We start from the raw sequence: 24,223 nt of genomic DNA, 5'->3' as shown, positions 1-24,223 counted from the left end.
CCTTTGCATGGCATGTTCACGTCACCAGTGAAATCATTTGCATTTTACAGGTTTTTGCCATACCCTCAACTGAAATTTAACTAAACCCTCACATCCTGCAAATGGACAAACACATCCCATGGCGACACATCCCGTCTGAAACAATCTTTAGGACAACATGTTTTTCTCATGAACATAAACAAAGCTTTTACACATCTTTCAAAGAAAAAAAAATAAATAAATAAAATAAAATAACACTTGTGGGTCAAGACCCGCCAGTTGTGAAACACTGGTTTAGATAAAATTAAAGGTTTGTGGATGTCTGGAAGCTGAGTAAACAGCTTCGCCCTTAAGAAACCAAATTACCGCAAACATCCATGCAGCAGGTTTTGCTAATAATTAGTGTGTATACCTGCATGCCAGGGGGAGAAGGATCTCTGCGCACAAGCATACGGATCTCCTGTTTGTTGGAAAGCAAGGCTCTAACAGCCTCCTGGTGTGTGGCATGACGCAGATCAATGCTGTTCACCTCCAAGATACGATCACCCACGCGAAGTCCACTCTGGGAGGCCAGGCCATTGGGGATGACCTATTCATAAAAACAGGTCAGAAATCATCTGATGCAAGCTTTTTCTTAACAAATCATAACAAACCATTATCATACAACATACTTGCTCATCATGAATGTTAACTTTAAAATGTTAACTTTACCTTTGAGATGAACACTCCAGGTTCATTAATTCCAAATGGATGGCTGGCATGGTCGCTGCCCCCTACAATGCTCAAACCCAGGGGTCCACCTGCTTTGATCAGCGTCACTTCCTGTGACAGGAAACTTAGTTGTACTGAGTAGTTCTGATAAATGCAGTGCTAAATAATTTGTGGAAGAAACCAATACAAATAAAAAGAGAGCATTCAAAAGTTTGTGGTTCCTGGCACGTTTTATGTATTGAATAGAAGGGTGGTCCAGAATGTAATTTTAAGGCTTGGTTGTATTAATAAGATGCAAAACAACTTGTGCTCATGTTTCTCTTGAAGGAAATCACGTTATTTTTTCATAAATCTCACTTTGATTATACACAGCTACTCTGCTAACATGAAAACGACTGATATATTTCCTAGTTCCTCTGAAAGGCCAGCCCTCAATTGACTCTGATTGGTCAGTGCCACAATGTGCTGTGATTCGCGGATTGGCTCTACGTCACACCCGTACAAGCATGCACGTTTTGTGTAAACAGTCAGTCAACCTCATGCTCCCTCTCTAAAATGACATCTGACAAGTGTCTGTAACGAGTGAAAATGGGGTGCGGCTCCTTTAAGAGTGTGCCTGCGCCTATATACTATAATCTACCTGTAACACGAGAAGCACATGTGCGCGGGAGTGATGTTTATGTTTATTTTTTATTTTTCTCTCATGCTCGGCTTAAGTTATTTTCTGTGATGACGTTGGTGACAGAAGAATAAAGCACAAGATGTGGGATGCGACCTGTGTGAGCCTTGATTGATTTTTTTGCTGCTTCACAGCAGTTAGACGAGCTCCCCTGTATTGTTTTTATCTCAACGTGTTACACGACGTTTTTCACATATATCCAGAATATGCCTGTGTAAGTAACCTGAATCGTTCACATATCTTTTGCGATTTCATAATCTGAGATGTAAAACGCATGCAAAAGCTGCCTATATAGAGAAACATTCACGCACACACACAGAGAGAGAGACTGCAAGTGCCAGTGAAGTGTGTGTTTATAGCAGTGATAGACTGATAAATATAAATTTGTACTACTTGTACTTGTAGCTAAATTGTAGCAGTGGCAAACATCATTTCCCGTTGTTTACATCTTTGCTACAACATACCATTAAGGCTAGACACTGTACATGTCATGATCAATTTAATCAAAAACACTTAAAGGTCGTGGCTCAGAGTCCACAACGTCTGCTTGTAGCTGCTCCATCTTTGCTATGTATTTTATAATTTAAACAGAGGAGCTCTGTGGAAATAGCAGTATGGCATTTTCTCACTCTGCTGTAACGTTACAGCGCCTCTAGCCATGGCTCTTAGCTGAGCAGTGTGTGTGCGCGGTAAAAGTACATTTGTGATCTCACAAGGCCCGGAATTATTTTTTTGTAGTCCCCAAAATTCGTTCATTGTAGGCTTTGCTAAGCTAACTCTGTAAAAACCAAGGTCTCCATTTGCTTTGAACTTTTGAGCATTTTACACACAGAGATGCTGTTTATGTTCACAAAGCTACATTACACATGAACTAAAGGTTAAAATATGATATCGTAGTGGACCACCCCTTTAATAAAAAGGGTTTCTTATTCTCACCAAGGATACATATAAAATATTACAAATTAGAATAACTATTATATCTTAGTATAAATTTCAATATGTCATTTTTTTCTTAAATCATAACCCTAATCACCATCCGTCTAATTTAGTTCTCAAGATCAATTTCATACTCAATGGTGAACATGGTTCTTTTTTAAAGAGCTTTTTAATTGATCCTTAAGATATTGGTAGTTATTTTAGTGATATGATACTTTGTCCTGGAGTCCTTAAGGAACAAAGTTAAAAGATTAAATATTTGAAATACAAATCTTGCCATTTTAAACTTCATTCAAGGAAAACATACTTTGTAAATGCATCCTTACTGAAAATATATATTAAAGCCAACAAGTACAGACTCCAAACTTTTGAATGGTAATGTGAGTGTTCAGTTATTTCTGGTGGAAACATGTCTTCTAGGCAAGTCTACACTACACAACTTTATCAATTGGGCACCGATAAAAACATTAAAGGGAATCAAAATGGAGAAACAAAAGTACATTTCAAAATCACAATCCTAACACAATGAATACACTATGCAATGATCATACCGTGCACCATTTTCTCTGTGGGATGAGGCATTAAAACAGCAAAATTAAGCTGTGACATGAGATTAAACTATAACAAACAGTACTTATCAATTAAAAAATTGTATATTAGTGCTCTAAAGCGGTGGTTCCCAACCTTTTTTTTTTTTTTTTGCCTTAGACCTCTTCCCCCCCCCCCGAAAATATTGTAAGGCCCCACAAGACATTAAATGATATTAATCGCTCATACAAGTTTGCAGTAAAGGAAAAAAAATGTTTTCAAACAAAGTACAGTTATTACTATTTCTAGATATGTTTATGCGCAAACAATAGCCTAATATAAAATATAAAAGCAAAACATCAGTAGGACATATTTAACTGCAAAACATAAGCCTTTGACATTTATATTGGCCCTATATTAGTTGCCAATTTTATAAAAGTTTCTAGTCAGTAGTTGTGATCCCTCATCTTATTTAGGGTGTGTGTGTCAATTCTTTTTCCTTGCGCTCAAAAAATGCCCTGAGCTTGTTGCGGAATTGGGGATGAGTCGTTTGCAAATGTCTTAATAATTTGGACGGCCTTATGCATTTGTTCGAAAGAACTTTGGTGCAGATAATACACTGTGGCTGGGTCAGGGACACTTTGCTTCAAGAAAAAAGGGTAAAACCCATAGTTCAGGTAATTATTTTGGCACTTCCTGCATTTCTTGTTTGCAGTATTGCTAGCGCTGCAACCCGTTTGGAGGTTTGGAGCTTTCTCACCTGGGACCAGAATGCTTGGGTCATTTGTATTAGCTGCTGAAGGTGAATCGGTCTCTTTGTTTTTTTATAGAGGACGAATTAAAAATTTGTCAATTTTTTGGTCAGCCAGGGGATAAAATAAACCAAGCAAAATGATTGTTCTCCTAACTGTCCACTGCTAATTTTTTTAAAAAATATGACGTGACCCCTCACAGAGCTCGCTGAGGCCCCCTTGTGGGCAGTTAGCTCTAAAACAGTGCTGACATAAGAAATCTCAAGGAATGCATACAAACAAATTTACACTCACATTTCAAGAGCCAACTTGCTTCAAACATCACCGTTTTAAATAAATTGTTTTAATAAAAAAAAAAATTTCCCTCTCACCTCAATAGGGTACTCATCTTCCATGGGGCAGTTGAGATGGTTTCCAAGGTGCTCGTCTCCACCGTCCTCTTGCTCAGGGGAGTCAGAGGGCTCTGGAGGTGGGGGCGAATGTGGTCGGGTTCGAGGGGAGGCTCCGCCTACACTGCTTTGTTCCCGATCCACCACCAGGGTGATGGTGGGGGAGGTGCCGGTAAGCAGCGCTACTGCCTGGTCATGCCTGGCCTCTGTCATGTCTACACCATTGATCTGGAGCGACAGCCAAACACCAGAGGGTCAGAGACCACCAATAGGCCCAGAGTGGCCAGAAAAAAAAATGTGTGCTGTCTCAGTAGGTCTTTAAGTGATGTATGTAGCTTTACAGTTAGATGGGTTTTTAAAAGAACAATAGAGTCTAGAGAAATATGTTGTATAGGACTGATTTGGATCATGAGACTTCTCATGCATTCAGAGGCTAACAGGGAAAAGCCATATCCACATCACTTTTCAAAAACATGGCTTTTCAGTGAAAAGCATGCATCAAACCCATACTGTATGTTGTGACACATCTGGCCAGGAAAGTGGAAAGAGAAAGAATGTGCAATAGGAGAAAGACAAGATGCTGGAGATGATTTGACTAGCAGATCACAAAGTGTGTTGAATCAAGTTAAAAGAGCAGCCTTATGAAAATACTTTACTACAGTTTAGCTTGTCATACTGAAATGCATTCCAGATATTACTCATACAGTTTATTTGTTCAGAGACCTTTTGCAGACCAAATGTTAGCTTAGTCCAAATTAAACTACACATACACCTTTTAGTAGATGTGATAGACGTGTTATGCACTTTGAAATTCTGATTACATCCTTTTAAAATGTCATGTAAACACTTCTAAAACATTCTGATTAAAAAGGGCACCAGGTTTTTGGAAAGCCAGACTAACAGTTCTGAATAATGGAATTTAACAGTTCTGTAAAGCATAAAGCCTGTAGGTGGCCTTAACAATGCAGGCCTGCTTTAAAAGTCAGAAGTGGCATGATGTAACTACTACAGATATTTCACATACATGATAGTCATCAATATCTGACCAGAGAGACACTTTAACAAAACTGCTATAGTTTAATTACAGTTACTGTGCATGTAAAAGTATTAACATATTCATCATCACATTAGCTATTGAACATACAGGGGTCAAACATACAGTAGACACCATAATACATGAACTGTAAACAGCAGCTTGTGTTTGCACTTGGCTGTGTTTACTTGCTGCACTGGTTTGACTGTTATTCATTTTCTATGATACATTTAGAACACAGAAAACAACAGATAATTTTGCATGTCACAGTACAAACATTATCCAGTCTACATGCTTTAATAAGAACATATCCTAGATGCTACTTATATTGGCAATAAACAGCGATTAACAAAAATATTTCCATAAATAACTGAATATGGAAAACTGGAAATGTACCTACTGTAAGTGTGGTATATGGGATGAGATCTTGTAAACATGCTTGCTTTGGAGAGGTTGAGATATCAGTAATCATAAAATTGAGATATTGCATAAAACAGAGGAACAGATATTAGAACATCTTAAAACATTGGAAGAACCAATGACCCCTGTCAATTACATAGTAATTAGAAATTGAGTGTAATTGATTTAAACTTCTCACAATCTATAATGCTTTTAATAAATGTACCCAAACTATTCTTTGACAATAAAATTATAATCAGTTTGATGCATTTTTCTGGTAATATAAGAACAATTTAACTTGATCAGCCAAATAATGTTTTGCTATCAAGTGCATTTGTCCCTCTTCTGTGTTCTGTTATGGCTTAGTATTTTTTATGTATTGTATTTTATATGTATTTATTGTATTGTTATATCTTTTTCTCTCTCTATCTCTCTCCACTGTAATTTAAATTTTATATATATATAAAAAATAAAATATACTGCAGCTTTCCAATTATTTGAAGTGCTTCTTTTATCCTCACTTGTAAGTTACTTTGAATAAAGGCGTCTGCTAAATGAGTAAATGTAAAAATCCTTGTCATGTCTTGAGGTGGGAGCCGTTCTCCACATTTTTGCAAAATCTTTACAAAATAATATTTTCTCTCTGCCAATAACAAGGATGTTTCCTAGCTTGTCCTGCTTCTGGCTACTTTGTTTAGCAGTATTAGTTCCACCATGGTGACACATACAGAGGTCAGCACTGACCATTCAGTACCACCGCTTACCGCAGGGTGACAGAGTGCCAGCTGCTATGGTAATACATGCAGATACCATGACAGCAGGCCCACAGAACAAGTCAGAACCTCCCATCACCACACCCAACACAAAGCAGGCAAGAAGTGTGTTAGTGAAAACCCATGCAAGAGTAGAGGGAAAAGCGGCAAAATCTCCAAATAAAGGGGGGCTCAAGAGAGACAAAACAGTTGAAATTATACAAGTCCTAACGCTGAGGACAAGCAAAGTTATCAGGAGAGAAGTGCACAATCACAATTAAAAAAGATATGGTGCAACAGAAAACACTGATAACTCAGACTAACTAAAACCATACAGTAAACTGGATTTTAATAACTGAAAGACAGTGTTTAGAGGGGTGATGACATGCAAAAACCATTCACTTTTATCTTTTGGCATATAGGTTTTATGTTTTGGGATTTAAACATCCTATAATGATCACATCAGTTGATCTATGACAGCTATTGGGCCATCATATTTATTTAATATATTTTCATATGTTTTCACAAAACATGCTAAAGCTTCATGATCATATTCAGATTTGGTGATCACAAGATCCAAAACGCCATGAATTCTGAAGTAAAACCTGGGCATAACAAGTCTTAAAATGCCACATTTTCTGTGGACAGGAATGAGATTTAAGATCTGTGTAAATTAGGCATCAGATGGCTTCAGATGGATGGAAGCACTTAACTTTTTTGAAAACACTTTATTGAAGCCATGTTTAAATCTTGAAATGCCCTGTTAACTTTTAACATTCTGTAAAGAAAACAACAGCCTTAAAATATCCTAAACATTTGCTTTTCTGTTTAAAGGAACAAACTCAAACAGGTTTTTAAATGTCATGAAAGTGAGTAAGGCTGAATGTTTTTCACTGAGGCTAGAAGATTTGGAAAAATATTTTTCAATGAAGTGCTCACTAACACCTGTTTTGAGAAAAGTGCTGACATTTTCAGGACACAGGTTCTGAATCTTTTTTCATTTCCATTTTAAGCCTATGAACTCTATAGAAAGAGAAAGAGAAATGGATGGACTCACTGATATGACCCTGTCTCCCACTTGCAGGATGTTGTCTCTGTGAGCTGCTCCTCCTTCAGCAATACGAGAGATGAAGATGCCCTAAATAAAGCAAGAGAACAGTTAAGTCAACAGTAATCTCAACCTTAAGCAATATATTTTTCACCAAAGCTCTATTTACTGAATCAAAAGTGCAATGGTAAAAATCTGCTTAATAAAATATCATAGGGTTGCTTATTTTTATGCATTTAAGCGATGACACGTTGTTTTCTAGGTTTTATTAATGAACAGAAAGTTTAAAATTCAGAATTTTTCTGAAATAGATTTTTTTTGCAACATTATAAATCATATTTGATCGATTTAAGATTGTTGGAAAAAAGTATGCCCTGACTTCTATAGCATTTGTTTTTTCCTAATATGGTTGTCAATGGCTACCAATTTACAACATTCTTCAAAATATCTTTTTTTGTTCAATAAAAAAACTTCCGAAGACACCATATGAAAGTAAATAGTGAATACATTTTCTTTTATTTTACATCAACTTTCAAAAACCCCATTTATTGAGAGTTGTGAAGACTGTATATTCATGAAAAAAGTAAAAACAGGCAGAACTCTAGTAGTAATACAATCCTAACATCAATTGCAGAGCTAAATTTCAGCTTGTGACTAGAGATTAGTGCCCCTGTACAGCTGTTAAGGGCCAGTCAGTACACTGGCGTAACATGTTTCAATGTCACGGGTCTTTAATGCAGAAAAAACCCTGCTGATCTCAGCTTAAAATGACCTGCTTTGCATATAACACAGCCTCACATAGCCAAGTTTACACTACGTAATACAATACGTTTTATTAAACTTTATTCTTGATGGCACTTGATTCTTTAAAGGCAACTTTGATGATAATTTAAAAGATGCACTGATAAACTGACCAACTTTTATCTGCGCACTCACAGTATGTTCTCTAGAAGTGTGATCTGAGCATTTCATGCTGAAGACTCAAAGCAACAAACAGACCAGCAGACAAGGCAGTCAGATCTACTTGTTAAAAAATACGAGCGCAAATGTCAAGCAGAAGGACAAAAACAAGACTTACAATTACTCAGCACAGTGTGTGTGCATGTGCTAATGTGTGAGTGTGTCCCCTTCGTGAAAGTGCTGCAAAAATGTGGCTGTCAGTGTGTCAAAAGATAGAGGGCAGTGTGATGCGTGTTTGCAGCAGTCATCTAAAAATACTTCATCCCCTGGCATCTATCATCTATCAACATCTATCTATGACACCTATCGGGTGTCAGTCCCTGCAATTCAAATCATTGCAGCCTTGGTCAGCCATGCTAGAGATGAAGAGGATTTCCATTCAGAGGTTTAGGCCTTCAGCATGTAAAGGCGAGTTGAGAGTTTGTTCCCCCAGTTATGATATATGCAATGAAATACTACCAAATTAAAGAGAAAAAAAATCAGGAGCAGGAATTAAATAATTTTTTGAAAAACATACATATACGTAAACTATATTTTAAAATTTTGTAAAAAATTAAAAATAAAAATACTCTTTCCTCTTTAAAATAACTCATCCAAGCTTTTTTGGTTGCTATTTGCAATCAGAAAACAATGTTAGCAAAACTTTGCAAGGAAGTAATTGAAAAATAAACCTAAAATGATGCCTTCCAGATTACTTCCGATGTAATTATTATTTAATCATTTCAGTATCTTTTAGGTCTGTACGATAATGAAAAAATCTAAGAGATTTTTATAGTCTGTAATACATTATGGGATATAAATACAATTAAACCAAATGACTGGAATATCTCTATTAAGAAAAAATTGATTATTTTAGATTGATTGGGATGATGCTGTAGGTGAGGGCAACTGCATATAAACTAATAAACTCTCAATAATAAAATCTCTATGAATAATAAACTTTATGAATAATAAAATAACAAATAAAATTGAAATAAACAGTAATTTGCCATTTTCCAAGTTTTACAGGTACAGTATAATAAAAACAATAAATCATAATAATTGTCATTAAAGTTACAAATGGTACCATTTGTTATGCCTGAACGTTTTTAAAATTCTTAGTCACAGGCCTCAAAAATATATGCAAATGACAAAATATAAAACAAAATTAACATTTGATATCCTGCGATGTGACTATTGTGAATGATCACATTGCGATATCGATGCTGAAACAATATATTGTGCAGCCTTAATATCTTTTTTGAATAACTATATACAGTTTCATAACTACAAACTATTATTTAGAGAATTACATGACTAATAAAAGCGTTTAAAAATATAGAAATTGGTCAAAACATTCATAGATACATATAGATAAATTCAAACACGTCTAGAAAATATTCAAATGTAAATTATAGATTAAAAAGTGAACAGGAAATCAAATCTGTGAATTGGTGGGTGTCTGAATCTAAATAGCACCCTAAGTGCAAATGTAAAATTTGTACAAATTGCCAGTTTTGATTTCAAGGTGAATCTAAACATGTTGACAGAAGTGTCCTGGGCTTCATAAACAAACACTGAGATAAAGAAAGCCTGCAAAACCTGACACCAAAGAAATGAACACATCATTAAATATTCACTACAGGGCAAGTCACAAGTATATCTGCAAGAGCATCTTTTGTTTACCGTGTCTCCGACTCTGTACAGCGTTGACCCTTTCCCACCAGCAATGCTGAAGCCTAAGCCTTTATCATTGCGGATCAGACAAGTGGCTAGTCGCTGTGCGGGTCCAGTGCTAACAGCGGGACAATCAGGATCCAGGAGGAAAGGAAGCCCACTGGAGCGTCTCTCCCGGGGGAAATAATCATCTTCTGGCCGCAACGGTGTGGTGGTGATGGCGTTTTCTGGTTCCACCATGCGCTCCCGCAAAACAGTCATGACCACGGCTGCTCCTGAATTGCGCAAAGCTTCAACAGCTGTATGATGCTCCGCTCCGTGCAGGTCTACTCCATTCACCTGAGAGCAGATGAACACAAGGACAGAGAGCTCTTTTTAATGACCGCCTCTGTAAGGAGAAAGTCAAAGTAGACAAATCCTCACAGATGTTTACCTCAAGAAGTTTGTCTCCAACTTTGACACCAGCACGAGCCGCAGGGCCTTCTTCTGACACCCTAGAGATGAAAATACCCTGAAAGGGACAAGCAGTACATTAATAAAAACTGAACACACACTTACACATTGAAGCACAAGTTTACACATTAAAGGACTAGTTTTCTTAGCAACATTAACAATCACTGAATATCTGTGATTTCATGTGTCTGTTGTGTTTTTTTTATTTACTTATTTTTACTGGATGCAAGCGTGCATTGCCTACTGGCATGTAAACTGTTACTATACTTTTTTACTTGCGCGAGTAAAACAATAATTGACATTTGTAATTGACATCCACACTGAGTTAGGAAGATCATTTACTGTAGCTCACACAATAATGTAGGCGATGAGATATTCCAATGGATTTAAAAACACTACAAAACTAGATTGGAATTAGTCATGCAAAAAAAACTGGTTTGGCAGATTTGACCAACATTAAAATAGCAAGATTAAAATGTTTGTAATGCAAACCTGAATTAACTACTGAAAGCTCGTGGAAACTTACCTCATCGTCACCTTTATAGGGAGTAGATCCCTTCCCTCCTGCTATGCTGATGCCTAATCCACCAGTCTGCCTCAGGATGCTCAAGGTCAGCTACAGATGAACAAAACCATCAGAAAATCATAAACGTGCAGAATGTAAAACAGCACATCACACAAGTGGTTTGCAAGAATGTTCACGGTTTAACGCCAACAAAAAAATAACAAAAACATGAAGTTTTCATGCAGTGCATGCATGCTTAGGAGAAATATCTAATGTGAATAAGAACACATCTGTGTTCAAACAGATCAAATATACCGTCCCAACCAGCAGCCTTCTTTCCTTGATACACAAGTATTACATGTAGCATTCGTTTACATATGAAATGGCTCAGATTCATGGATCACTGTATGGTCAAACTATGCACTAGCTATTTGCACAAACATACATTAAAAAAACATGAATATTAACTAAAGACAAAACAAGCACAGCAACCCAGCAAAACAGTTAAAACTCTCAGAATTCTTGTCGTCTGTGACAGACTATGTTTTTTTCAATCTCTTTCATTTTTCAATACAGAAGAAAGAAAACATTTTAGACACAGAAAATATAGCTTTATTTGCCTACAGTATATCTTCCACATCAGGGTGCCCATTTACACTGCATCCAGAAAGTATTCATGGCGCTTCATTTTTCCCCACATTTTTTTATGTTACAGCCTTATTCCAAAATGGATTAAATGTATTTATTTCCTCAGAATTCTACACACAATACCCTATAATGGCAATGAGAAAAAAAAATAGTTGCAAATTTATTACAAATAAAAAATCTGATAAATCACACATGCACAAGTATTCACATCCTTTGATCAATACTTTGTTGATGCACCTTTGACAGCAATTACAGTCATGAAGATGAATTTAATACAAGCTTGGCACACCTGTCTTTGGAAATTTTTGCCCATTCCTCTTTGCAGTACCTCTCAAGATTTATCAGGTTGGATGGAAGGCGACGGTGTACAGCCATTTTTAGACCTCTCCAGAGATGTTCAATAGGATTAAGGTCTGGGGTCTGACTGGGCCACTCAAGGACATTCACTGAGTTGTGAAGCCAATCCACTGATATTTTGGCTGTGTGCTTTGTGTCATTGTTCTGCCGGATAATGAATCGTCGCCCCAGTCTGAGGTCAAGAGCACTCTGAAGCAGGTTTTTAGTCAGGATGTCTCTATACATTGCTGCATTCATCTTTCCCTCTATCCTGACTAGTCTTTCAGTTTCTGCTGCTGAAAAACATCCCCACAGCATGATGCTGCCACTACCATGCTTTACTGTATGGTATTAGCCTGGTGATGATTGGTGCCTGGTTTTGTCCAAACATAATGCTTGGCATTCACTCCAAAGTGTTCAACTTTAGGCTCATCAGAACAGAAAATTTTGTTTCAAATGCCTTTTGGCAAATTCCAGGCTGGTTGCTATGTGCCCTATGCCAAGGAGTGGCTTCTGTCTGGCCACTCTACCAAACAGGCCTGATTGGTGGATTGCTGTACAGATGGTTTTGCTTCTGTAAGGTTCTCATCTCTCCACAGTAGAACGCTGGAGCTCAGATAGAGTAACCATCGGGTTATTGATCACCTCCCTGACTAAGGCCCTTCTCCCCCGATCACTCAGCTTAGATGGCCAGCCAGCACTAGGAAGAGTCCCGGTGGTTCCAAACACCTTTCGCTTACAGATGATGGAGGCCACTGTACTCACTGGAACTCTCAGAGCAGCAGAAACTTCTGTAATCTTCCAGTGGAATCAGAATGTACCTGAGCTCATTTTAGAGCTTCACGTTAAAGGCTGTGAATACTTATGTACATGTGATTTTTCAGGTTTTCTATTTTTAGTAAATTTGTAACAATTCAAAAAAATTTTTTTTTTTCACATTTTCATTATGGGGATTGTGTGTAGAATTTTTAGGAAATAAATTTAATCCCATTTGGAATAAGGCTGTAACATAAGAACTGTGAATAAAGTAAATCGCTATGAATACTTTCCGGATGCACTGTACTTGGCACTAGGCAATATTGCATCACTGACTCGAATGGCAACTCATTGTGCTGCTCATAGTAAACAGGTAGCCTGACCTGATACAAGACAGAAGATATAGCCAAACAAATTAGTTTTTACATACAAAAGTGTTTTTGGGGCTTCATATGATTATAGATGAACCACTGAGGCAACATAAATGTTTTCACACTGTTTTTGATCCTTTTTTGGACTTTGAATGGCCCAGCACTGTTGCTGTCTATGGAGGACAAGAGAGCTGTTGGATTTAATCTAAAATATTTTAATGAAAAACACAGCTAGCTGAGTTGAACGAATATTTCAGAGAATTGAAATACATGAGGGTTAGCAATTAATAACAAATGTAATTTTTGGGAGGACCTCTTAAAACCGGTATAGGCTATAAAACCGCACTAATAATGACTAAACATCACCAAGTAGACAATAACATTATAGGCCTAATGTGAAGAATGAGATGAGTTACTAAATTTGTAAAATATATTTAAAAGAAATCTCATCCACACCAAGTTCCTATTTATTTGACTACAGTGAAGTAAAATGGCAATATGTTATAATATTATTACAATTAAAAATCAGCTATTTAAATAACCTAATACATCTTAAAATATACTTAAATACTGTAATTTAAAAAAAGCTTTCGTAAAGGTCAACAACTTCAAAACATTTTTCCTAAGTCAATAATGATTTTTAAAGACAGGCAAAAAAGAAACATTCTGTACAAATGTAAAAAAAATGAAATAAAATAAAATCAGTTCATGCATCCTTCTAGAATACACACACACACACACGTGTATGTGTATATATATATATATATATATATATATATATATACACACACACACACACGTGTATGTGTATATATATATATATATATATATATATATATATATATATATATATATATATATATATATATATATATATATATATATATTGCTGTATATAAAAGTTAAGAACATCACACTGCAGCAAAATGAGGTTGATCCAAGAATCAGTCGAAGACATTTGTCATTTGCACATTAAAATCATCTACGTCATTACTAAATTTGCTACTTTGTATACATTTTACCAAATAGTCAAAAGTATTCAAGGAGAGGAGGCCAGGATTTCTGGGACACAAAGATCTGTTTGATAAATGCAGATTGTACACTGAACACATGCAGTTTGAACAACCCCTGTCTCAAAACTTGTGCTCGTTCAAGTTTTGTTGATTAATGCAAAAGGCTCCACATCTAGTTAAAGTCTAATTGTCAATCAACACAGTACTGTAACTAATTGAGAGCTTAAAGTAATGCTGAAGTCAGTTTTAATGGAGTGCTTGCTCTTTTTAAAAGTAATTTACAGTTTTGAGAGCACAGAGTATTCATTAAAGCTTTGTAGAAGAAAAAAGGCTACATATCTAGTTTAAATCTACTTATCAATAAAAACTGTAACAGATTCAAAGCTGAACCTCATTTTATTTATCACAATAACTTTATGAGATAACAAAATCATGAATAAAGTATATAAATTATTAAACAAAACTATTTGAAGACAATTTTCAAGACTGATCCAAGTGACAACAAACATCACCGGTAAACCCTACAGTCAGAAAATGAATGGCATGAGTGGTGAAATTATTTATGATGACTAGATGTGGTTGATTCTACAGAAGCAGCCATGCAAAGTGAGCACAGTGAGCATGTTGAAGAGGAAATAAATTGAAGAGGGAACCATGTTTTTGAGCATGAATACAGCATGCTCAAGGATGAAATCTTACTTCATCCTAAACTATGTATTGGCTAATAGTTACTTATCTTGCACTACCTAACAAAAGTCTTGTCGTTGATTTCAGTTGTAAGAGCAACAAATAAATATTTTGATTTCAAGTTGATCATTTAGGAAAAGTGGCACAAGGTAGATTTTTTTTTAATCAACCATCTAATGAACTGCATCCCAATCATCACAAATACTGCAAAAGACCTATTGATACCAACACGGACCCAAGACTCTCAGATATCAGTCAAGTTTGGTAAAGGAAAAATCATGGTTTGGGGTTACATTCAGTATGGGGTTGTGCGAGAGACCTGCAGAGCGGATGGCAACATCAACAGCTTAAGCCATCAAGATATTTGTGCTGCCCATTACATTACAAACCACAGGAGAGGGCAAATTCTTCAGCAGGATAGCGCTCCTTCTTATACTTCAGCCTCCATATAAAAGCTCCTGAAAGCAAAAAAGGTCAAGGTGCTCCAGGACTAGCCAGCCCAGTCACCTGACATGAACACTATTGAGCATGTCTGGGGAAAGATGAAGAAGGAGGCATTGAAGATAAATCCAAAGAATCTTGATGAACACTGGGAGTCCTGCAAGAACTTATGACTTTATTAATAAGTTACAAAGAGTCATTGCAGAGATGTATGGATGCAGTCCTCCAAGTTCATGGAAATCATACACAATATACATTTTTATCCAATGCGGAATGACTTTATATTCTTTATTGTACATTATCTGGTAAGTGACAAGAATTTGGTCTAAGCAAAGTCAGACCTTACTGTGCTAATTAAATAATTAAAAATCAAGGCATGATCATAGCCTTTGCCTTTAATATGAGCCACTTCTGATACCAAATGATCAACAAGAAGTCGAGTTATTATTTGTTGTTCTTAAACCTTGGATGGGCAACTAGCTTTTTGTCAGGTAGTGTACAGTAAAAATATTTTGTAAGACTCATTGGATCCCATATATTATGACATACATTTGAGTCTTAAAACAAAGATTCTTGACTAACTTTTGCCTGAATGCATGCAATAGATTGGACATTGATGTTTTTATTTAAAATGGATAAACAGCTGGGTCTCTGGAGCATTAACCATATGCATGTATTTGTATATGGCATGTAAATGGAAAAACCTACAAATAAAATTTGGAAGCATAAAGAACTAATTTTGTGGTTTATATCCATGGGATAAGACAGAACAAACCTATAACATGTCACTGAAAAAAAAAGGTTTCCACTAGATCGTGTGATCCTTATTCATAGAGCCTGACAGATGAAAAAGATTGAACAAAATCAAACAAACAAACAAAACAAGATGATGACAGAAAAACAAGGTGGCAGACAGTAATGGAACCTAGTTTGGAGAAACAGGAAATGGTAATGAAAGAACCCATTCCTTAAAAATTTAAAAGGTAAATATTAACATCTGAAAATATGATCCATGGCATGGAAATGCTCAGTCCACATGCTTACACTGTAAATACATTATTGCAAGAGCTCAGATCAAAAACTGAACCCAACTAAATTCTTTAATATCTCCAACTAAGAGCATCAAGAGAATTTTTTATTCTCCAAAGACTAAGATCCACTACAGCTGTGATTTACACATGTTAGTCAGTGATTCCCTGGCCATCGGGTTTAGATTAATGAAGAAATTTTGTGGTGGGTCGTAATTCGCTGAACTGAAAATGAATGAGTGAGTGAGTGAATGATGGAGAGAGCAAGGGAGAGAGCGGGAGTTTGGGCGGAAAGAGAGTAGGTACAGACCTCTTCCTCCTCAATTCGAGCAGGTTCAATCAGCAGATTATTGACTTGATCAAATGACACCCCCTGTTAGGACAGGAACCAGCGAGAGGGCATGCAGATTAGTCAGGCCAAAAATAAAAAAAAACAAAAACAAAACAAACAAAAAAATAGAAGCTGAATGACTGAAAAATCAAAATTGATCAAATGAACATTCACACAGCTGACTGAATGGCGCTCACCACGCAACACACGCATAGACACAAATAAAGACACAGTGCTTCCAAACCACCACATATACAGAAAACAACACTTAACCAGCTGTAATTGACAGTCAGGAGAAATAATCGTAGTGCAGTCAACAACAAACGATTCATTGATGGTTAGAGCACTGAGGTACTGATTATACAGAATCCACCTTTTTCCTACACTCTACGACACTGCGCAAACAATGCCTGTAACTTCCATTTAAATATTGACTATTAGCAAAAGGTTCGGTCCCAAAAACGCAATAAGCATTTACAAATAATGGCAGTCAGGAAACTATTGCACTTGCTGTACGACCGCTGACAAAACCTTAAATAAGTGGTGAAAAATTATTAAACAACTTCAAAATATCATTAATCATTCATTTTGATTGTTACAGCAACATGTGGATCTGCAGTAACATTAGTCTATATATATATATATATATATATATATATATATATATATATATATATATATATATATATATATATATATAAATAAATGTATCGCCTTAAAGCAACCCAAGTTACAGGCTGTCAACATAAGTCCCAGACAAATCATTAGTGAGTCTGTGCTATAAAACGAAGATAAAAAGCAATTACCTAATACCCACATTCTCATAAATGTCAATATTCACACAGGAACAGCTCGGTATTTTTTCAGGCTGAAAACGTGTGTACACAAGCCCTGTGCAAACATTCTTCAGCCACTCATCCATTCAGTCATGGAGACCACACACACACATGCACACACCCACGTTTCCATGTTTTATAGGGACTTCACATAGAATTGCTCATACTGTATGGATTTTATATTCTATCCCCCTTACACAACCCTAAACATAAGCCTAAAAGAAAAAGTGCTGCATTTACAAGCTTTTATAATGGGCACAAAAAATAATGTCCCCACAAGGTCAAAAAAGACTGTTATAACTAGACTGGCACTTTATGATCCAGTCAGATTATACTCAACCATATATATATATATATATATATATATATATATATATATATATATATATATATATATATATATATATATATATATATATATATATATATATATATATATATATGTATGTATGTATGTATGTATGTATGTATGTATGTATGTATGTATGCATGTATGTATGTATGTATGTATATGTATGTAAACATTTATATACACAAAAAACCTTATTTTCACATTTTTACCATATTGGTTTTCCATACAAGTACAGATGCAAACTGTTTCTTAACTAATTATAATCTGCATAATTCTGCATAAAAACAATAATATAAGAAAAAAATATGGAATATTGAATTGATGTGATGCTCGGGTATAATTTAAAATGATCAGCAAAAAGACAGTTGTGGAAAGGTGGGCAAAGGCGGCAGTGTGCACTGAATCACCCAGGCAGCAGAGAAATGATGACAAGCAAGAGCAGTGCTCAATGGGGCGGAGTCAAGATGTGGAGGAGGAGCTTAACATGAGGGTGGAGCAAACAAGAAGCAGATTTTTTTCAATTGAGGATCTGTCCCTTCAATCAGACCAAGAGGTTCAAACACACAGGCATTTATCATTCAAGTCAAAACATTTTTCTTGGCAAAGGCATACTTTTTGCATGCTGCCAATGATCATTCCAATTGACATGACAACACCAATACCAATACATTGGAACTGATTCAATAAATACGATGGGGGTCATAAGTGTGAGATGAAAAGTGTAAATCTTGTAATGCGAATCTGAAAACAACTATCAGTTAAAAAGGGGGCCAAATCAAACACATTCTGATATCTTATATATTTAGTTGTTCTGCCATATGAATATGATTTCACAAGATGAACCTGCAGTATGTGGACAGAATTCCTGATTTTATTATGATTGGAATCATTTGTAGGGAAGTGAATCTGCATCAAATATGGAAAATTACACAAAATTAAATAAATTAAAGCATAGATGAAACAACAGAACAAAGATAAAGATGAAATAAACCATGCTTTATGGTATTCAGCTGGAGTTTAACAGTATTAACAGTTTACACAGTCACAGGCCTTTTAAACCCATCCAAATAAAATACTTGCATATTTTTAGAGTTAAACTTTTCAACGACTTCACAAATCACTTTCTGAATTGTGTTTTAAGGTTAATTATAATCCCAACCCTATTTATAATACCAAACATTGCAGATCCTGCAATATGACTATAGCAGATTCACACATATCAATGCCGAAACAGTATGTATTGTGCAGCCGTAGACTGAAATGTACTGCATAAGACAATTCACGTTATTCATCAAGTAAAACTTTATTTAAAAAGTGAAATACTTCACAACTTTACTGTTCTTTATTTATTTATTTTTTAAATATCACAATTGATTCACTTAAACTTGTAGGCTAGTGCGGGACTTTCAGCCCTGTATATTTTATATCTTGAATTAAAAAGATTCTGCATGGCTGTTAAACACCTCTATAGCATAAATCATCAGAAACAAAAATTAATTTCATCAGAGACTTGTCTATCCTTAGTAGAATTCAGCCTTTCTTACCTTCACTGGCTGCAGGGACGAGTTCATCTGACTCATTCTGATGTCTTCTAGCTCTGCTGCATCTAGTCTGTGCTGGAAAGGAGTATGGAGATCGTCCTCCTCGTCTTCATCCTCCTCCTCTTCCTCGTCATCCTCTCCATCCCTCTCGTTCTCAGGGGTGTGAGCAGTAGGTGACAGGCCATCATGACTGAAGCCTTGCAGCAGGGCGGCGACTGTCTCTGGTTTGGGCAGCTTGGTGATCTTGAAGTGCTTTTTGTAGTGTGGTGTGTCTTTACGTATGAGCCGCTGTTTCTCGGCAGGAAAAGATGGCGTTTGAGACACCTCGTCACTCCTTTCAGCGTCATCATCGTCATTATCATAATCGTCGTCCTCATCACCACCACGGATGATGGGCTCTTCAGCAAAGTGCACAGTAGGCTGTAAATGCAAGAAAATCTGCACATTGAAAATGGTTTCCAAACTAAAATGATGAGAATAGAAGAGATGTTTGCGTCAAAACTGTTGATGATCCAATTAACTTTAACAGAAAAAAAGAAAATACACTACAAAAAAAGACCAGTAATGATCAAATTATCACCCATGTTCTTCAAAACATAATATTTTGCATTCATCACAAGAAAGACACCCATACAGACTGGCTGGAACAAGTGGAGGGTGAGAAAATTATATGAATTCTCATGTATGGTAAACTACGTCTTGTTAAAGAAACTGAATTCATAGCAAGGTTATTTTAGTCAACTAAAACTAAATCTAAAATTAAAAAAACTGGTCAAAAACATTTTAGTTAACCGAAAGAAAATTAATTCCTACTAAATGAAAAACTAAAACTAACAGATAAAAAAAATCATTTTCAGAATTTAAAAGCAAGTGATTCTGTGAAAATCTAATCCGCAATCGTTTATAAAAGTACCTGTAGATGGCACTTTTACAGACAAAAAATAAAAAATAATAATAATTCAAGATGGTTATTTACAAAAACATACGTACACTATCTTTAATAATGAAGTAGTTACATTTATCCATTTAATTTGCATTTGTGTGGTTTTCAGTTCAGTGTCTTTTCAAACTTTTTTTTTTTTTTTGTTACTAGAGATTTGCACACGAGTTAATGAATGCGGTGCAAACATTTGCTTTGGTTTCTCAAATAGTATTGAAATAAAAACTCTTTTAAAAATGAAAACCAATAAAATCCCTATTCGACACAAACCTAATCTATATATCCGTATGGACAATACACTTCAGAGTTGTATGTGGGGTATTGTGAACGTAGTTGACATGTGCATACATTCTGAGGAATGACAGTGCAGCTCACCTCAGTATACTCCACCTCCATCTCATCCAGATCCTCCTCTTCTTGAACCTGTCCATCATTAAGCTCCACCCCTGTACTGTTTATACCCTGCTTGTCCTCATGGGAAGTGGCTGAGGTGGTGCTACTGGATGCCTGAGAATCATGACTCTGATTGGACAGACCACTTAACCGTTTCTCCTGTAAAACATCAGACATCAATTCTATAACATTCACTATATATATATATATATATATATATATATATATATATATATATATATATATATATATATATATATATATATATATATATAGTACATTCCATCATATTTAAAAAGATAGCTCAGCAAAAAAAGAACCTTTCCTCATTACTTACTCACACTCAAGTGGTGTGACAATTTTAGGATTTTGTTTCATTCTGTTGAACAGGAAACAAGATATTCTGAATATTGTAAATATTGTAAACTGGTAGCCGTTGAGATGCATTTTAGGAACATGATGACAATGACATTTTCTGCTGAGCTACCCTTTTAATCTTCCCTTTAAAACATATATTAATTTCAGGGATATTACACAATTATGTCATTTACCAGAGTAAAAAACATGCATGTATACTTTAAATAAATTGTATAAAGTAAGAATCTGAAGATTCTTGAGAGGATAAAAAAATGTGAATAAAAAGAAAACTATTTATGATGTTTCTACTACTGGGTTAAAATTGCTCTGTGTATTTATTTCAAGTAATGCTAGCTGACAGAAGCAACTTTGCACTCACCTCAGCATCTGGGGATTCTAGATCTTCATCTGGTCTGGCTGTATAAGCCTCATTTCTTCTTGCTTCAATTACATTCTTCATCACCTTTAACTCACTAGGGTGTGGTGTGGCTCTCCTCTGAAGACCCTGCTGGTTCAAATAGACAGTAAAAGTGTTAGCATGTGTACACATTTTCATGTAGTCTATCCTTCAGAAACTACAAGCATCCTGACAGGTTTCCACGCTCACCCTCTTGTCTGCCGCAGTCTCATCATCTTCCTCTTCATGTTTGGAGTCGTCCCGGAACTGAATAACTGATACTCTGTTCAAATTAGTGTCTGTGGGCCACGCTTCATCAACGCTCCTCTCCAACAGATTCTCTGCAATGTATGTTATAAAATATTGCAATAAGATTTATGGCTTGCAGCCTCAACAGTGGATTCATTTAGGTTCCTGGGCACCACCATCTCTCAGGACTTAAAGTGGGGCACTCACGTTGACTCTATTGCTCAACAAAAGCTGTACTTTCTTTGTCAGCAGAGGAAGTTCAACCTCCCAAAGGACCTGCTGAAACAGTTCTATGCCTCTATCATTGAATCAGTCATCTGCAAACCAATAACTGTCTGGTTTAGCTCAGCTACCAAATCCGACCTCAGAAGACTACGTCGAATCGTTTGGACTGCTGAGTGAATCATTATTACAACTCTCCCTACTCTCGCCTTCGCACTCTTCTTATTGGCCCACTGTTCGAGAACTGAACGCGAATGGATTGGTTAATTTCAGCTGTCAATCACTCAGTCAATGCATTCTGGCTTGGGATGACAGGGAGAACTACTACCAGGAAAAATTGTAATGCGCTCAAGATGAGAATGAAAATAACACTGCCAGATTTAGTTTTAGAAACCATGTTACAATGTTACAAGTTACAAATAATGACACGTCTTAGTAGTGAACATGTGGGGAACGTAAATTCACCATTTACACTTTTCGAAGAGTGGATAAAAAAACTTCCATTGGCTTCAAGTTTGCCATGAAAAGTCTGTGGGGTGCAATTTTCAAGTAACTGTTTGCCACATCTAGCATGAGAGGTTCTATTTAATCTTTCATATAATTGTATATGATTGTATATAATTGTAAACACCACGTACACCATCACAAACGGGCTTGCACTGAGTAAACTAATATCGCTACTCATAAAAAAAACGGTATTGCTATTAACATGATGTATGCATATATTAAGCTACAGTATATGGCAAAAGCCTCAGTGCAATATCAGACACGACCCGTGAGAGCACAGTTATATCGATAACAAATTCATTCATGTCAAGCAGCGCCTGCAGGGCCAGTGAACGTTCTGTGTATCTTTTGGTCGCTCAGTTATGATTAAAAAAAAAAAGTATTTTCTTGTGATAACGGGATTTCGTTGAGACATATTTTCCTCACGCATGCCTATCTTTTTTTTAGCTTGTTAGTTTGATAAGTGTTTATTTTAAATGCAATTAATATGTTTGTAAAAAACTTGTAGTAACGGTGCTTATAATTGATGGGTGTAACAAAATTTTGGCTGATGCGCCTAAATTTTTAAAAGTAAGGAGCACCGGTGCTACCAAGCAAAAAGCTTCCTTTCGGGCCCTGTAGTAATTTACCTGTACATATACTTGTCAATTTGTATATTTGCATTTACTACTTCTATTCTTAAAATATATTTATTATCTGTTTTTTGTCCCATCTCTGTAATTCTGTTGCACTGTAGAAGCTCTGTCACGAAAACAATTTCCTCATACGTGAACATGCCTGGCAATAAAGCTCTTTCTGATTCTGAAATAAAATTTGGCTTTAAAAATACATAGAAACAAAAACAAGCATTTAAGGATTAAACTGCTAGGTTGGTTAGATATTTATTTTAGACTTTGATATTTGAAAGGAAAAGTTTTGTCTGGTACACTGAGATAAAGTAATCATGATATCTATATATACTTAACCCATGAAATGATATTTATTACCTCTGGCCTGAAAAAAATTGTGTATGACCAAAGCATTTAAGCTCTTTTCACCAAAGTGGGCAAAAATAACTGATTAAACATAAGTAATTAAATTCATATATCAAAAAAATCTGCCTGTGTGATGCTACTATTGGTTTGAGCGTAACTTGCATAACAGCTCTATTCAATGTGAACCTACATTGGCCTCACGGTTTGGTTCAGTTATGATCAACATGTCATAAGTTCGGTTCAATTCGATATCTAAGTGCATCGAGGACGCTTTCCATACATCATTTTTTGTTTTACTTCACACAAGATTACGGTTTCATCTTTTAATACAATCAGTCTTATATACGAACTGCACCTTTGATTTTACTTAATGAAAACATGTTGTTTGATAATTCAAAACATTCAAGTACAGGCACAGCGGACGATAGGAGCATTTAGCAAATACAGAAATATAAATAATAATTCAGCTTACTTTTTGAGTGCTGTCGACTGAGTTTTTAAAAATGCCCCTGATTGGCATTTCTCAAAAGAAATGACTGTGATTGGCTTTAGCTATCAGCGCTGTTTACCGAGCAGTGACGCATATACTGAAAAACAATGGGGTCATTCTGTAAGACAAGGTGGAGAAACCTTGCTCTGCAGACACAATTGTGCCTAGATCTACAAGTATTGCTTGCTGTAACTGCCGAGAGACAAAATCTTATTTTACAGATACACCAGATAAAAGGGTCCACAGTGTGTATGTATATGTATGAGTGTATGAGAGAGAGAGAGACAGACAGAGAATCGAAAAAAACAACAATAAACTGACACTACTGATTCAAAAGGACGTCAGAGTGTCTTACCGAGGCTAGATGAGGGTTGTTGGGGCAGCAGGTAGCAGGTGAGAACTTTCTCTCCAGTCTGTTCATCATCCTCTGTCTGGAACTTGAGCATGGGTTGAGACTGGTTCTCTGCCAGCCACATAGCTTTCAGGTTCAGGTTGGCCAATGCGAAAGGCAAGTTCTGCAACCTGGGAGACAGAGAGACATGAATACTTTTGCAACTCTAAGCATGTTATATCT

General features: G+C 36.0%; 1 protein-coding gene across 50 annotated transcripts in view; it reads right to left on the bottom strand.

Moving 5' to 3' along the window:
- The window catches only part of scrib (scribble planar cell polarity protein), a 116,365-nt gene that overhangs the window by 26,619 nt on the left and 65,523 nt on the right, over window positions 1–24,223 (bottom strand). For 20 of the 50 annotated variants that reach the window (XM_087258890.1, XM_087258913.1, XM_087258922.1 and 17 more), the window contains exons 11-22: window positions 24,005–24,171; window positions 21,418–21,548; window positions 21,190–21,315; window positions 20,436–20,612; window positions 19,124–19,540; window positions 10,802–10,891; window positions 10,256–10,333; window positions 9,832–10,161; window positions 7,216–7,296; window positions 3,957–4,202; window positions 691–801; window positions 392–568 (exon numbers count right to left, since the gene is read on the bottom strand). In XM_087258890.1, the coding sequence (XP_087115016.1) occupies window positions 392–568; window positions 691–801; window positions 3,957–4,202; window positions 7,216–7,296; window positions 9,832–10,161; window positions 10,256–10,333; window positions 10,802–10,891; window positions 19,124–19,540; window positions 20,436–20,612; window positions 21,190–21,315; window positions 21,418–21,548; window positions 24,005–24,171 (2,131 nt within the window). Of the gene's footprint in view, window positions 1–391; window positions 569–690; window positions 802–3,956; window positions 4,203–7,215; window positions 7,297–9,831; window positions 10,162–10,255; window positions 10,334–10,801; window positions 10,892–16,370; window positions 16,434–19,123; window positions 19,541–20,435; window positions 20,613–21,189; window positions 21,319–21,417; window positions 21,549–24,004; window positions 24,172–24,223 lie in introns of all 50 variants that reach the window. The other 30 variants (XM_087258914.1, XM_087258901.1, XM_087258923.1 and 27 more) reach the window with 3 other exon arrangements.

Source organism: Danio rerio, chromosome 7 (genome assembly GCF_052040795.2).
Source record: "Danio rerio strain M-AB ecotype USA chromosome 7, GRCz13ab, whole genome shotgun sequence".
Taxonomy (NCBI): domain Eukaryota; kingdom Metazoa; phylum Chordata; class Actinopteri; order Cypriniformes; family Danionidae; genus Danio; species Danio rerio.
The sequence above is the reverse complement of the archived record's forward strand: the minus strand, read 5'-3'. Positions and strand labels throughout refer to the sequence as shown.